At 44.9% G+C, this 16,957-nt stretch overlaps 1 protein-coding gene across 1 annotated transcript in view; it reads right to left on the bottom strand.

The window, feature by feature from the left end:
- LOC118837563 (zinc finger protein 420-like) overlaps positions 1 to 16,957 on the bottom strand; it is a 218,041-nt gene that overhangs the window by 189,007 nt on the left and 12,077 nt on the right. The window contains exon 6 of the mRNA XM_036744518.1: positions 12,951 to 14,629. Within this exon, the coding sequence (XP_036600413.1) occupies positions 12,951 to 14,629 (1,679 nt within the window). The remainder of the gene's footprint in view (positions 1 to 12,950; positions 14,630 to 16,957) is intronic.

Genomic DNA, 16,957 nt, shown 5'->3' with positions numbered 1-16,957 from the left:
ATGCCCTTCTGGGCTCCACTGAGTCAAACAGGATGAAGTGACTTGCCCAGGGTCACAAAGCTAGGAAGAGTCCTCGGCCAGATTCGAACTCGTGAAGAGGAGTCTTCCTGCCTCCAGGTCTGACGTGACGCCATTTTGCTGCTTAAGGTGTTAAGGAAATGCTAAAGAAGATCTTAGCTCTAGAGCCGAAAGGGGTCTCAGAAGCTCTCTAGTTCTACTACCTCATTTCTCAGATGAGGAAACTGAGTCACAAAGAGGGGAAGTGATTGGCCCATGGTCACGCACACAGTGAGTTGGCAGAGCCAGGATTCAAATTCAGATCTCCAACTGAGTCCAGCACACCATCACGGATACTGCCTTTCCCAGAAGCTAGTGATTTGAGAGATAAGGGCTAAGAATTTCACTCAGTAAGAGTAGACAACGGGACATTCTCCAGGAAAAGGATTTGAAGAATCTGAGGTGGAAACAGCTATGTCAGAATGCGGGACGATGGAGAATGTCACAGAGGGCATGGAGGTGACAATGAGCTACCGTATAATTATGCTGAAGAACAAATCTGAGACGCATCTTAAAAGGGAGTGGTTGTTCTCTTCCAATCTTCCAAGCCTTGTTAAAATGGATGACTATCTACTTCTGGTCATTCAAGTGGGCACAAGTGAAGCCACCAGAAGTAACTTAGAAAGCATTGCCAAACCTTGGGCAAGAAAGTAAAGACTATAGGGCCAGGTCATGCCGATGCCCTCTGAAGACAAGAAGTAGAGAAATGAAGCCACCAGAAATAACTTAGAAAGCATTGCCAAACCTTGGGCAAGAAAGTGAAGACTATGGGACACAGGCCGTGCTGATGCCCTCTGAAGACAAGACATAGAGAAAAGTATGTTAGGAAGTGGAAGAGCTATGAAGACAGTGCCTGAGAATGGGATTTGGATTTCTGGACTGGGGCTTAAAATACAGAGTGAAAGTTCCTGGCCAAGAATGTGTTTGCTTGATGATTGCTCATTGATTCTAAAGGGAAGTGAACTAAAAAGGAGGAGCAAAGGAGAAAACTGTCATCTATATATCCACTAAAATCCATTTATATCCAATAAACTAGATACAATTGACAGAAGCAATAATCAAGTTAGTAGCAGCTGACATACTGTAATGGCAAGCAAAGTGGGATTTTTTTTGCTGTTTTTTCTTTTGGAGTTGTTTCTGTAATACATTAAGTGCGTGATGTAATGTTAATGGAATAGGACCTGCTTTGAGCTCTGGCCCAGCTCAAAGCTGTGGTGCATCCAGAGTCATGTGGAGCCCAGTGTGGGATACATATGCCTAGAGATCCACAGGAAACAAAAATCCAAGAAATGAACCAATAGTAAAATCCACAGCCACAAATGTCTATGTTTAGATGTATAAGCAACAAGCAAGGAGTACTGGGTTAAGTATGCTATTGATACCTGACCTTATAGATCTCAATGGGACTTGGTGGGATGAGACTCATACCTGGATTGTGGCTCTTTATGGGGAAGCTATATTCAAAGCAAACAGAATACATAACCAGCGTTGGGGGGATTGTATATTGAAGAGGACCAAATGAAATAACATGCAAAGTATTAAGTGCAGGCTATTATTCATGAGCGGAAATCTAGGAACTAGAAAGGAGAAAGTGTGGTGGAGAGAGTTTGGGTGAAAATCAAAAGTGTTTGCCAAGTCATCCGAATGTACCACAGACCATTTGGACAGAAAGAGGAAATTCCTGAGAACTTTGGGAAAAATCACAAACCTTGCAGAGAGGAATAGTATAGGAGGGATAGAGGACTACAATTATCGAGACATCTTCCAGAGTTTATTCTCTGCCAAATGCAGAGTAACTAATGACTTGTCTTAACAATTTCACTCTTCAGAAGATGGAGTCACTCAAGTCCTCCAAGGGGGAATTCTGTTTTGGATCTAAATTCTTTTAAAAGGGAACAATAATGGGTTGCCTGGGGGTGGAAATGATTGGAACCTTTGGCAGGAGTGACTGCGTCTTCCACAAATTCATGATAGAGGACAAGAAGTTGGGATATACCATGACACCCTCCCAAGACTTGTAGAGATTAGATTTAAAGGGTTCAAGGGAGAGATAGATTGGATCTGGTGCATTAAAATTCCATTGGGGAAGTCAGCCCAGGAGGGATGGGAAACTCAAAAATGAAATTATGGAGATAGAAACAGTTGTGAAGATGAATAAAAGCAGTTTTCTGAACACTAATATAGATGCACAGGGGACTTCTAGTCCATGTGGATTTTAAATATAGGAGTTTGTGTGGATAGGAGGAAGAAGAGCAATACCAAAGAAAGTGTGGCAAAGTCTGGTAAGAGTCATGTTGGCCACGCTAAAGCTCAGAACGATCTGAGGCTGTCAAGAGAGTCTGAGGATGATGAAAAAAAGATGTTGACGGGGTAAAAAACTGTATTGGGGAAGAGGGGCATATCAAAGGAGGGATAGAACTGCTGCTTGGTGAGGGTGGGAAGATGACTGATGATAGAGAGAAAGCTAATACCTTTTCTGTGTGTTTGCTAAAGACAATAGTCTTTGGCCAGGAATGGACAGAACAAAAATGGCTAATAAGCTGATGGCCAGAGAAGGAAATAGTAAGAGGGCACCTAGCTGTTCTTGATGAATTCAAGTCACTTGATCCAGGTGACTGGAGGATGGGAATCAGAGGACCTGGGTTCAAATCCCAGCTCTGCCAATTACTAGCTGTGTGACTTTGAGTAATTCATTTTTTTCCAGGGTCAGTTCCTTATTGTATCACCAAGGTGATATTCATCACCATTGCTACTGCTATGGATATGCCAGCATAGTTCCCAATCCTAAAATATAAAAGACTCTTCACACAGAAGGCAGAAGAAAAACATTTATTCAGACACCAGAGAACCAAACCCCAAAACCAGTAAGTCCAATCCATCATAGCAACTAAGAAGTTAGCACACATTGTCACAGCAGGGAGCCACTCCATCCCAAAGCCTTCTTCCTCCCCACCCCTACTGCTGATCCACCCCCTGTTGGGGCCTTCCCACAAACAAACAATTCCTAGCTGGCTCTTTGCCTATGGCCTCTCTCTCTACCATTCTAACTGCTCTGAGAATTTCCTGCTTCACCCTTCCTGTTCCACTCGTTCAGCAAGCTCCTCATACCACGTGTGACTTAGGCTTCCTGTGACATAAGCGAATCACATGGGCCTATTAACGGATGGGAAGATGTTCAAATTTACATTACAATTACACTTATCTGTGAAATAATCAGAGCCCCATCCAGATCTAAATATCTGATCTCATGTGATTGCCAAGTCACTGTAACTGATAGCTGAAAGATTATGGAGAATGGGAAAGGAGCACTAGATATGGAATCAAGAAGAGCTGAGTTCAAATCCAACCTCAGTACTACCTGTGTGACTCTGGGCAAGTCACTTACCCTCTCTGTCTCATCTGTAAAAATGAGGACAGTAATAGTGTTCCAGTTTCATGGTGTGTTGTGGGGGTCATCTTAAAGAATTCAGATTCATATGACTTCAAATCCAAGTGAAGGGATTTATTGAGGATGACGTCCTCCATTAGGCTGAGTTCCAAGAGGAACCAGCAACTTAGTAAATCAAGACAGGCAATTTTATAGTGTGATGATGCTGGTTATGCAATAGAAATTATGAATATTAAAAAGGCAGGAGGGGGTTATCAAGGGATTAGATGATGGGGGAGGGGTCCCAGCTTCAGTGGAACTGTGTATGCAGTTACCCACAATGCATACAGAAAAACCCAAATGGGGAGGGGGTATTTATGTATGAGAATGATATTATAATAAGCCTCTCTATGTAATAAGTTTGCTGTAGGTCGGTTCTTTACTATTACTGCACAGGCGCTATCTTAGGGGAAGCCCCTTCTGTGGTTTAGTGGTCAAACATCCTGGTCATGCTGCTTCCTGATTGGCTAGCTATTGTGGTCCTATCTGTGGTTTGTGGTCTGTTAAGAAAGATAGGTATTGTGGTTCTTTCTTGGGCTAAATGGACGATGTGACTGTGGTTGAGTGCATGGACACACCTCTTCAAATATGAGAATTGGATCTGGGGGCAGTGGCTAGCATCCCGTCACCCGGACACACTTGGTGTTCTACTGAGAAATAGGAGTTCATGGACACACCTGAGGCAGTGAGGCATATATGAAGAAGTTAGGATATTGAGTGGGGGGAGGGCAGTGGCTAGATTGAGTCTGAGGCCTGTGCTGTGATTAAAACCAGATTGTGTGGTCCGATCAGGGCATGCCTGCTGTTCAGTGAGGCTCATAAGGAAGTTAGAATGCTGGGGCTGGGGGCAGCTTTATTAGGATTCCATCAATAGCACCTGTTTCCCCGGGGCTGTGAGGATAAAATGAAATAATATTTGTAAAGCACTTTGCAAACTTTAAAGTGCTGTATAAATACTAGCTTTTATTATAACTGTTACTACTCCAGGGTTGGAAAAGGATGAAATGTTACCCTATTTTTCAAAGAAGGGAAGAGAACAGAATCCACAAACTATTAGCAAAATGTTATATCTTTTTCCATTTGGCCAGTTCTGCTTTTGAAGGCTTTTTTCTCTTCAGTGTTTTTTTGTGCCTCTTTTAGCATTTGGCCTGTTTTGTTTTTTAAGGTGTTGTTTTCTTTAGTATTTTTTATGCCTCCTTTACTAAGGTGTTGACTCTTTTTTCATGATTTTCTTGCATCACTCTCATTTCTTTTCCCTTTTTTCCCTTTTTTCCATTTCAGATCCTTTTTGAGCTCTTCTAGAAATCCTTTTTGGGTCTGAGACAAATTCATATTTTTCTTTGAGGCTTTGGAGGTAGCAGTTTTCACTTTGTTGTCTTCTTCTGAATTTGTTTTGATAATCCCTGTCAAAAAGCAACTTTCTATGGGCAGTTTCTTTCTTTCTTTCTTTTGTTATTTGTTCATTTTCCAGCATATTTCTTGACTTTCAGCTTTTTAATGTTAAAGTTGAGCTGTGCTCCTGGGTGGATGAAGCACTGTTCTAAGCTTCTGTGTGATTTTTTGTGTAGCTGTTTTCTGAACTAGTTTGGGGGAAGGGTGTGTCTTTAAGTTTTCAGTTCTTCAAAGGTGATATGATCTAGGGTGATGTGTATTTTGCTCCCCTGGCATGTGCTCTGGTCAGTGAGCAACTACAAATACTCTTTTCTACCCTGGAACTATGACTAGGGTCTGCAGCTCCAGAAGACATTCTGGGATGTTATTTAAGTTGTTTGGAGGGGAATTTGGGGGAGCTCAGGCAAGTCCCTGTCTTTTCTCTACAGTCTTGGCTCCCACCCCTTATTAGCAAAGTTTTAGAAAAAATTATTTAAAAGATATTTAGTGACTGGGAAGCAGTGATTACCAAGATTCAGCATGGCTTCCCAAAGCCTGGTAATGCCAGACTTATTTCCTTTTTTGATAGGGTTTCTAAACTAGTAGGCCACAGGAATAAAGGAGATATAATTTATCTAAAATTTAGCTAAGTAGATAACAAAATATTGCATTCTATTCTTCTGGAAAAGATGAGAGATGTGAGCTCCCCAGTGGTAATATTAGGTGTATTCAGGAAGGAGTCAAAGGACAGTCTTTCATTGTTTGGTGTGGATTTGGAAGGTCTCCCCAGTGGAATGCCCCAGGGAAGTATGCTCATGTAGGTGCTCAGCTCTGTGACAAATGTTTAACTTACCAAATATAGAGAGAAGAGAAATCAGGGAAGGTTAGTTACTAATACACTGGACGACAAAGCCACAATCCAGAAAGAGTTCGACAGGCTGGAACATTGGGCTGAGTCTAGTAAGCTGAAATTTAGACATACATTTATAATTTTACATTTGGGTCCCTAAAATTGACTTCACAGGTACAGGAGGCCCAAGTATGGTTAGACAGCTAGTTGTCTGAAAAAACAACAGGGAGGTTTAATGGATTACAAGCTTGATATGAGTCAGCATTGTGATGAGGGACCAAAATAACTCATGCAATTTGGGGCTGTTACGACAAGCGTGGCATCCAGGAATTCAGAGGACATAGCTGCCCTCTGCTCTCGTCTGGCTGGGGCACACCTGGAGAAGTGTGTTCACTTCCAAGTCCCACAGTTCAGGACAGATATTGATAAGCTGGGGGAGTGTCCAGAGGACAATGACCAGAACAGTGAGGGGGCCGTGAGCCCATACCACATGCTAATCAGTTGGGAAAGTGTGAATGTTAAACCTGGAGAAGAGAAGGGCCGGGAAGGACGTGATGGCTGCTTTCAAGCATTTGAAAGGTCATCACGTGGGATAGGGATCAGACATTCTGCTCGGCCACAGAGGTTAAAAGCAGGAGCAATGGGGCGAAGTTACAAAGATGTAAGGAGGAGCTTCCTAACAATTAGACCCATCCCAAAGGGGAATGGGCTGCCTTGAGAGGGCATCAGCTCCCCTTCATTGGAGGCCTTAGAGAAAAGTCCATTTGGCCACCTGTCAGGGATCCATTGCATGGAATGGCCACCAAGGGCCTTTTCAACTCTGAAATTTTGTGAGTTAGTGACTAGCTTATCTTTAGAGTAACCCTGTGACCTTGGGTTTGTCTCTTCTTCTCTGGACCTTGGTTTCTCCAACTACAAAGGGCAGTGGTGGGAAGGTGGAGTTGGACTGAATGACTAGTAAGCTCCTTTCCAGCTCAGACATTCTATTGGCAGAAGAGTCTGTATGGGCCAAGGAGAGGAGGGCAAAGACTGAAATGTAGGAGAGTATGTGGGCAAAGGTTGGGAGGCGGTGAGGGGTTCTGGGAGACATGGAATCATAGGCTCATGGAGCTTGGAGTTGCAAGAGAGCTCAGATGCTCCATCCCCTCACTGGTTGTGCCTTGCCCCTAGCTCGCTGGGTGAGCACAGGAGAGGCCCTGCCGCTTCTTGGGCCTCAGTGAAATGGACTCGAGCACCTAAATTGAACTGTCAGGCCTTAGGCAACTTGCCACCTGTCTCTGGGTCTCAGGTTTTTCACCTGTAAAATGGAATGAATTGGATTCAGAGACCTCTATGGTCCCTTCCACTGCTAACATCTATGGCTGAGAGACCTAAAGCCTAGCTCACAAGAGGTCCCTGGGGGGAAAAGGAGCTCTTTTTGATAACTCTCTCTAGGTGGTTAGACCCTGAAAAAGGAAAGATTGGAAGCCAGCAAGCACAGGTTCAAGGTCAACCCTTGAACTGGGTCCTATCCCCTATCTGCAATGTGGGAGTCAATGGGAAAGGACAGCTCTGATTTAGCCTTAGACATGTCTGCCAGGACTCAGCCACATTACCCAATACTCTGACCCCTTGGCAGCCCTGAATGAGTCACTCTCCCTCTCTGGCTTTCAGTTTCCTTCTCTGAAAAATGAGGGGGAACATTAAAAATGCACACAGAAGAGAAAGTTCAGGAGGTGAGAGCCACAGGCTGCATTGTTGCTACCACGTTAAACTGAATATACTTTAAAAATCCCACAGGTAACACAAGTTCATACTTTAATCACAGTCCTCTTTGTTGTCCTTTATATTTTGAAATGTTTGTGTTTTTTGGTAAATTCAGAATAATTATATATATCTTGTTGCTATCATTCGCTCATCTTCAGTCATGACTGACTCTGTGACCCCATTTGGGGTTTCCTTGGCAAAGATACTAGAGCAGTTTGTCATTTCCTTCTCCAGCTCATTTTATAGATGAGGAAACTGAGGCAAACAGGGTGAAGTGACTTGCCCAGGGTCACACAGCCAGTAAGTGTCTGAGGCTGGATTTGAACTCAGGGAGACGAGTCTTCCTAGCCCTAACCCTAAATTTGTGCCCAGCACTCTATGCACTGTGCCACCTAGTGGCCTGTTACACACACACACACACACACACACACACACACACACACACACGTATATACACCCATATATTCATATACGTATATATGCACATACATGTGTGTGAACACGTGTATATCTTTAATATTTTATATATGCACACATACATGTGTACACACATCCACATACGTGTGTGTAGATTTAAAATGGGGTGAGGTTCCATACACTATGAGGGTCCATCCAGCTTTGGCATTTCATGTCCCACTGTCCCTCCCTGCTCTCACATATTATGGCTTTTGTTCCTGGGCTTGTGTCTTAACAGTTGGTGAATGGTCAGTCTGGGAGTCAGTCCCAACATAGCTTCGTCTCTGACTCCAGAAGGTAGGGATGGTGAGTTTATTTGGGTAACAAGGAGATGAAGGGCACTATTGCTTCTGTTCCTTCAGGGGTCCTCTGTTCCCCCCAGCTCCTCCTCCTGAGAGAAAGGAGAGGCTTTGGGGGCTTCTTGTTCTCCCTCACATTGAGCACTAAACACCTGCCCTCTTCATGACCTAGGGACATAGAACATGAAAACTCAGAACCTCGGAACACCTTGGAACACAATGTGAGTGTTGGAAGAGACTCTAGAGTGTATTGTGTGTGATGTTGGAACTTCGTGAGACCTTGGAATACAGAACAAAGAATCTCAGAGCTGGGAGAGGCCAGGGACCAAAACTGGAATGGACTTCTCTATAGCACTCTGAAGCATGCCGAGTGTTTTACAGACATGATCATTTCATTTCAGGCTCACAACAGCCTGATGAGGTAGGTGTCATAGGCACTGGCCTCATTTAATGGATGAGAAAACCGAGGCTCACAGTAGCTGGAAGGTACCATGCAGTACAATGCTCTCATTTTATAGATGAGAAGGTAAAGTGACTTCCCCAAGGTCACACATGTAGTAAGCACTGGAGGTGAGACTTGAACCCAGGCATTCTACTCATTATGTTCTTTACACTGCACCCAGTCTAGCCCTGCCCCACCTCCAATAAGTGTCAGAGGAGGCAGGGGAACCTGGATTTTCCTGATCCAAGACTAGCAGTCTGGCCATTATACTGCTTCCCAACATGGACGATAGAGTCTCGGGGCCAGAGATGGCTTCGGCAAACAGAACCCAGAATGTCAGACTCTAGTAGGTCAGAGCTCAAAGGAGCCTGCACACGTAGGATGTTAGCAGTCATTCGGGTCCAACACTCTTGCTTGACAGAGCCATAAGCTTGCCCAAGATTACACAACCACTGGGTGGGAGAGCCCAGAGGATGTTAAGGAGGACACTTCCTTGGGTTGCACTGTCATCCTAACTTTGGCCAAGTCATTTAAAGGTGACATAGAGGAATACCTGGGATCCCTGAGCGATGGTCTTCAGCTGTGAATCATCAAACCCCACAATCTCTGCAGAATCCCTATGGCAGGGACCTCAAAGGGCAGTGGTGTCAGGCATGGTGATTCTAAGGAGGCTGCAGGGCCTTCTCCAGGATTAGTTGTTTTCAAGGAGCAGAGTAAGGGATGTCATCCAGCTTGAAAACAGAAGTGCGCAAGTCACGACTCCAGAGCGAGGGCTGATAACAGACAGACTATCTCTGCTGGTACCCAAGACTGTCTGGGAAGACTCAAGAGCCAGGGCTGATAACAGGTCACCTCTGCTGGTACCCAAGAATGCCTGTGAAGACTCTAGAGCCAGGGCTGATAACAGATCACTTCTGCTGGTACCCAAGAATGTCTGGGAAGACTCGAGAGCCAGGGCTGATAACAGATAGACTACTTCTGCTGGTACCCAAGAATGTCTGGGAAGACTTGAGAGCCAGGGCTGATAACCGATAGACCATCTCTGCTGGTACCCAAGAATGTTTGGGAAGACGAGAGCCAGGGCTGATAACAGATAGACTACTTCTGCTGGTACCCAAGAATGTCTGGGAAGGCTTGAGAGCCAGGGCTGATAACAGATCACCTCTGCTGGTACCCAAGAATGTCTGGGAAGACTCAAGAGCCAGGGCTGATAACAGATCACCTCTGCTGGTACCCAAGACTGTCTGGGAAGGCTCGAGAGCCAGCGCTGATAACAGATAGACCACTTCTGCTGGTACCCAAGAATGTCTGGGAAGACTTGAGAGCCAGGGCTGATAACAGATCACCTCTGCTGGTACCCAAGACTGTCTGGGAAGACACAGCCAGGAGAAAGACAGGATGAGAAGAGGTTGGTCTGCTATGACCTGCACCAACAAAGGGAATACCCACATGGGAGAGAACATGGATCGAGTAAAAGGAGATGCAAACAATATTATAGATGCATGGTTGCAATACTTTCTTAGATTCTGCAAAATTCCAAAATTTCTGGTCCCCAAGAGGCAGATACAAGAATACTTATGAGTTCTTTGTGGTTATAAAGCACTTTATACACATTATCTTGTTTGAGCCTTATAACAACTTTGTGAGGTAGGTAGTATAAGCATCATTATCCTCATGTTAATATCTAACATTTGTATAGTGCCTACTATGTGCTAGACACTGCTAAGCACTTTATAAATATCTCATTTTATCCTCATAACTACTCTGGGAGTTAGGTGCTTATTATTATTCATTTTTTAACATATGAGGAAACTGAGGTAAACAAGGTTAAGTGACTTTCCGAGGGTCCCACAGCTAGTATCTGAGGCCAGATTTGAACGCAAATCTTCCTGATTCCAGATCTGGCACTCTATTCACTGTTCCATCTAGATGCTCCTGATAAGTGGAGGCGCCAGCATCTGACCTTAGGCTGTTTGAGAAGCAACATGGCAGTGCATAAAGAGCACCGGGGGGGAGACTGAAGACCCAGGTTCTAGTTCTAGCTTTGTCACCCACTAGCTGTGTGACCAGCAAGTTCCTTCACCTCTCTGAGCCCCAGGTCCATCAGAGGGAGCTCTGATGATCTCTAAGATCTCTCCCACCTCTGACCTCCTATGTCCTGTCTTCATTCTTTTCCACTGGATGCACAATTTGGTTGGTGCGGGTGGAACTTCCCCTGGTACAGATTCCGAGTCCTCTAGGCCTAAGCAGACAATAATTTATAAGTTGCTGTGGCTAAAAAAACCCCATCACTCTGTGGCCAACTTAGTGATGAGCCTCTTGGAATATTTTGAGACTTCAGTCCTGCCATGTCAGACCACTGCTAGATGATTCATATTCCAAACTTCTGCAGTCTGGGAGGACCTGCTGGAGCTCCTGGGCCGCTAGCAAAGTCTTTGAGAACCTGGGGTCATCTGCATGTCTCAATGAGGCATCAAGGTGGGCATTTATGACCCCATGACATAAAAGCTAGCAAAGATACAAACAAAGCTTTTAAAACAACAAAGAAAATAATGCACAAAACTAGCGCAGAAGATGTAACCTTATGGCTGTTGAAGATATTCTACTGGTAAGAAGATGGCCCCAGCCACCACTACACACCAATCCAGTGTGAATCTCTAAATACGAATATCTGTCCCAAGTACAGGAGAAGACATGGCCAAAGAGGAAGCTTGCTTCTCACAAGGTGGGTGGTTGTGAAGGAGTATTCTGGAAAACATGGCCAGAATGAACATGGCTCAGAGGTTGAGTGCTGGGTTTGGAGTTTGGAGATCTGGGTTAGAATCCTAGCTCTACTGCTTACTACTTGTAAGACCATGGGCAAATCATCTGTCTTGGCCTTGGTTTCCTCATCTGTAAGATGAGGGGTGTGAACTAGATGATCTCTTAGGGCCCTTCTGGCTCTAAATTTTATGGCCAATATGGACTCCAGAATCCCAAAGCTTAAGGGCCTTCATTGGTCATCTTGTCTAACCTATTCCTATTAAGAATCCCCTTGGTAACAAACTAAAAGGTCTTCCCACTTCTTCTCACTTGAAGACCTTCAGTGGCGAAGGGGGTCATGATTTCTAGAGGCAGCCTGTTCCATTTTTGCCTGGCTCTAAACGTCCAACACCAGGGAGCTGACCATTTGGTGGGAGGATGTCTAGCGATTTGGACAGAATGGAGACCTCTTGTGCAGGTGGGTGGATTCTGGCATTCCACAAACTTAACTGAGTCACCACTGAAGATGCAGAGGAGGCCTGCTGGCTGTCAGCAGCATGACAAATGATGGATTTTAATTGCAATCCACTATGGTTGGCAAGGTAGGCATGGGAACAGTCTATTAAGATGAGAAATGGTAACAGCACCAAAAAAAATGGCAGACTGTCTAAGCTCAAAAATTTATGAAAAGAAAATTCCCCTCCCCCGACATGACACAAATTGGGAAAACACTGAAAAAGGATTTTTTTTTTAAATAAAGGGAGACACAAAGAGAAGGGTGCACAGGACAACAAAGAAGGATTCAAGCACCCAAGACACAAATGAAGAAGAGAGGACCACCGACTGACAGAGAGGACTCTCCCTGTCACAGATATCTGGGCAGGTACGCTGTTCAAAGCCTGCTGTGCAATTTGTTTCACTAGAATTTCACTTTTTGGTAGAGATAAAATTAAACATTAGGTGCTGGAGAGATCATTCACTGCTGGTTCTGGTGTACAGCATATTCACTCGTTCTAAAAGGTTTGTTTTCTACAATGCTTTCACTGTAGTGGGCTCAATAAACAATTTTCTACTTTTGGTCTGAAAAAGCTTAGGAGCATCAGCTACTCAGGCAGGTAGCCTCCCCCTTCAGTTCAAAGAAACCAAATTTTTTACCCCTATGTGGTAGCAAATGGACTGACATGGAGAGAATGAACCTGGATGAGGGTTGGGGCAGAAACCTTTTTCTCTTATGGCATCCCTGGTAACAAACAGGGGAAATGTGGAAGGGAGAGGGGATTTGTCAAAGGGAATGGTCAGAAATGAACTTTCCCCAAATTCATTCCATGGATTACTCTCCAGGATGGAATCTCTGATGTCTGGAGAGATTTTCTTTCTAGCTCACTGTGCAAACGAGGTTAATTATATGGAGAAGTTTTTTCAAACACTCCTAAGGTCTTTATCTAATGCCTAGTCTGGTGTGCACTCCAGCTGAAGATCTTCCCACACTCACTACATTCATAGGAGGTCTCCAGCATGAATTTTCTGATGTTGAAGGAGGTGGGAAATTTGGGTATAGGCCTTTCCACATTCATTACATTCATAGGGTTTCTCCCCAGTATGAATTCTCTGATGCTGAATAAGGTGTATACTCTGGCTAAAGGTTTTCCCACAGTCATCACATTCATAAGGTTTCTCTCCAGTATGAATCCTCTGATGTTGATTAAGCGATGAGCTGTGGCTAAAAGATTTCCCGCATTCATTACATTTATAGGGTTTTTCTCCAGTATGAATTTTCTGATGTTCATTAAGGTGTGTGCTCCGGCTGAAGGCCTTCCCACACTCACCACACCGGTAAGGTTTCTCTCCAGTGTGAATTCTCTTGTGCTGAATAAGATGTGAAACCTGAGTGTAACGCTTCCCACACTCCTTGCATACGTAGGGTTTCTCTCCGGTGTGAATTCTCAAATGTCGTGTGAGGGATGAGTTCTGGCTGAAAGTCTTCCCACATTCATTACACTTATATGGTTTCTCTCCAGTGTGAACTGTCAGGTGTTGAGTAAAGGATGAAGTGTGGCTGAAGGCCTTCCCACACTCATTACATATATAGGGCTTTTCTCCCATATGAACGGTTTGATGGCGCATAAGATGTGAAATCTGGGTGTAGGCCTTCCCACATTCATTGCACCCATAGGGTTTCTCACCAGTGTGAATCCGCTGATGTTGAGTAAGAGAGGAGCTGTGGCTAAAGGACTTGCCACAGTCACTGCATTCATAGGGCTTCTCTCCAGTGTGAACTCTCTGGTGCTGAGTAAGGGATGAGCTATGGCTGAAGGTTTTCCCACATTCGTTACATTTATATGGTTTCTCTCCTGTATGAATTGCCTGATGTTGAGTAAGGGATGCAGTATGAAAAAAGGCTTTCCCACATTCATTACATTTATAGGGTCTCTCACCTGTATGAATTTTTCTATGTCGTGCAACGTGTGAAACCTGGGTATAGGCTTTCCCACATTCTTTACATTTAAAGGGCTTTTCTCCAGTATGACATCGCTGGTGCTTAATAAGGGATGAGCTCTGGGTGAAGGCCTTCCCACACTCTTTGCATGAATAGGGTTTCTCTCCAGTGTGAATTCGCTGATGTTCAGTAAGGGATGAACTCTGGCTGAAGGTTTTCCCACATATATTGCATGCATAAGGTTTCTCTCCAGTATGAATTATATGATGCTGAATAAAGTAGGAACTATTACTGAAGGCTTTACCACAGTCGTTACATTTGTAGGGTTTCTCTCCAGTGTGAATTCTCTGGTGTATAATAAGGTCTGACTGATAAAGAAAAGTCCTTTCACACTCAGTACATTTAAAAGGTCTTTTCTCCCCACTGGTTCTCTGAAGCTTAACTGTGCCTGGATTTTGTTGGAAGCTCTCTCCGTCACCATGATGGAGGAGTGTCTCTTCTGATGCGGTCTCTCGCTGTGTTGTGGCAAGGTTCCTCAGGCCCAAATGTCCAAAGAATTTGTTACATTCATAGCCTCCCTCCCTAGAGGGCATTTCTTTGCGGGTGATGGCTAGTGGTGCTACAGGGGGGTCCTGGCTGTCCTGCTGTGGGGCTCTTCGGCCCTCATTTTCCAATGCATCTCTCGATGTCCATCCCAAGTCATCTCTTCTGAGACCTTCAAATCTTTCTTCCTGAGAGGATGATTTTTCAGAAACTTCCTGGTGTGGCACTGAATCCAGAATCTCAGGATTGGGGTGCCCATCTGAAAAACATTGAAAAAAGAAATGATTCCTATTCCTTGTGTTGGGGGAAGATTTAATTCAACCAATAGTTATTAGGTGCCAGGTGTGCGCAGGGCCTTGTGCTCAGTGCTGGGCATCCAGAGGTGACACAACCCTTAGATCCTGCTTTCAGATGGTTCAGAGTTAGAAAGAAGACAAATGACCATCAAAGGAGAGAGGGTCAAATAAGGCTGTGAGGGGAGTGAGGGAGAGGGGGGTGGGGAGAGAGGGAAGGAGAAGGGGCTCCTTCACTTCTTTTCAGTGTCTCCCTGTCTATGTGCCCCTTCCCTCCTGCCTACAAATATGCCCATGCTTCTGCTATCCTGAAGAAACTCTCACCTGATCCTTCCATCCCTGCTGACTCTTCGGCCTCTGGGGCTGACTCCCCCAGAAGGCCGCCTACGATCAGGGCCTCCACTTTCTCTCCTCTCACTCCCTTCTTAACCCCTTACAATCTGGCTCCAGACCTTATCATTCCACCCAAACTGCTCTCCAAAGTTACCAGTGGCTCTTTACTGCCCAACTGAATGGTCTTTTCTCAGTCCTCATTCTTCTTGGCCTCTCTGCAGCCTTGGACACTGTTAGTCACTCTCTCCTTCTTGACACTCTCTTCTCTCGAGGTTTCATGGCACCCTCTCTCCTGGTTTTCCTCCTACCTGGAATCCTAATAAAGCTGCCCCCAGCCCCAATATTCCTTATAGCCCCACTGAACAGCAGGCCCACTGCCCCTGCCTAGCCACTCACCCCCACCTCCCCCACTCAATATCCTAACTTCTTTATATATGCCTCACTGCTCACTAGAGCAACAGGTGTGTCCATGAACTCATATTTCTCCCAGAACATCAGGCCTGTCCATGTGATGGGATCCCAGCCACTGCCTCTAGCTAGCCACTGCCCCCAGACCCATTCCTAATATTTCCCACAGAAACAGCAGGTGTGTCCATGCGCTAAACCTCAACCACATCCATCTAGCCTTAGACAGGACCACAATGCTCAGCCAATCAGAAAGCATCACCACCAGGATGCCCAAGCAGGATATGGACCCCGAAACAATAGAAGGGACTTTCTCTAAGTAGGCGCCTGGGCAGTAACAGTAAAGAACTGACCCAGAGTGAACTTATGACGTAAAGAGGCTTATTATAATATCATTATCATAAATACAAACCCCAAATGGGTTTTTCTGTATGCATTGTGGGTAATCACATGCACAGGCTGGGACCCCTCACCTATTACCTAATCCCTTAACAAACCCTTCCTGCCTTTTTAATATTCATAATTTCTATTATGTAATTGCATCTTTTTGCCATAAAAATCCATCTTGCTTTCTGTTAAGTTGCTCATTCCTCTTAGAACTTAGCCCACTTCATGAGAGGCATCAATCTCAATAAATGCCTATACTTGGATTAGTAGTGGTCTGACTCTGAATTCTTTGAGACAGTTCTGCCACATCACATCATGAAACCATGACCTACCCATCCGACCGCTCCTTTGCTGGCTCCTCCTCTGGATCATAACCCTCAGGGGTCTTCCTAGGCCCTCTTCTCTTCTCCCTCAATACTACTTCACTTGGAGACTTCAACAGCTCCCATGATTAATTACCATCTCTATGCTGTCGATGCTCAGATCTACCTATCCTGCCCCAAACTCTCCTGGCCTCTAATCTTGCATCTCCAAAAGCCTTTCAGACAGCTCGAACTGGATGTCCAGTAGATATCTCAAACTCAATACTTCTAAAACAGAACTTATTATCTCTCTCCCTAAATCCTCCCTCTCTCCTACCTTCCCTAATACTGTAGAGGGCAATACCATCCTCCCATCCTGGACTCCTCATTATCTCTCACTCTCCATATCCAATATGGTGCCAAAACACATCGATTTCGCCTTCCTGATGTCTCAGATACGCCCCACTCTCTCTGATACTGTCATCCCCCTGGTGCAGGCCCTCATCGCCTCAGGCCTGGACTTTCGCAAGGCCTGCTAGGGGTCTGCCTGCCTCAAGTCTCTCTCCACACCAATCCGCTCTCCATTCAGCCACTACAGTGATTTTCCTACGGTGTGATCATGTCGACCTTCTAATCAATAAACTTCAAGGGCTTCCTATGGCCTCCAGGAGCAAATACAAAGTGCTCGGTTTGGCATTCAAAGGCCTTCTCTGCCCCTCCCCACTTTTCCATTCTTCTTAAACCTCACTCCCCACCACATCTGGATTCAGTTACACCAGCCTCCTGGCTATTCCACAAACAAGACACTTCATCTCTCACCACTGGGCATTTTCTCTCACCATCCCCCATGCCTGGAATGCTCTCCCT

Source organism: Trichosurus vulpecula, chromosome 2 (assembly GCF_011100635.1).
Source record: "Trichosurus vulpecula isolate mTriVul1 chromosome 2, mTriVul1.pri, whole genome shotgun sequence".
NCBI classification, from domain to species: Eukaryota; Metazoa; Chordata; class Mammalia; order Diprotodontia; family Phalangeridae; genus Trichosurus; species Trichosurus vulpecula.
Note: the sequence above shows the minus strand (reverse complement) of the source record. Positions and strands in the feature narration are given on the sequence as shown.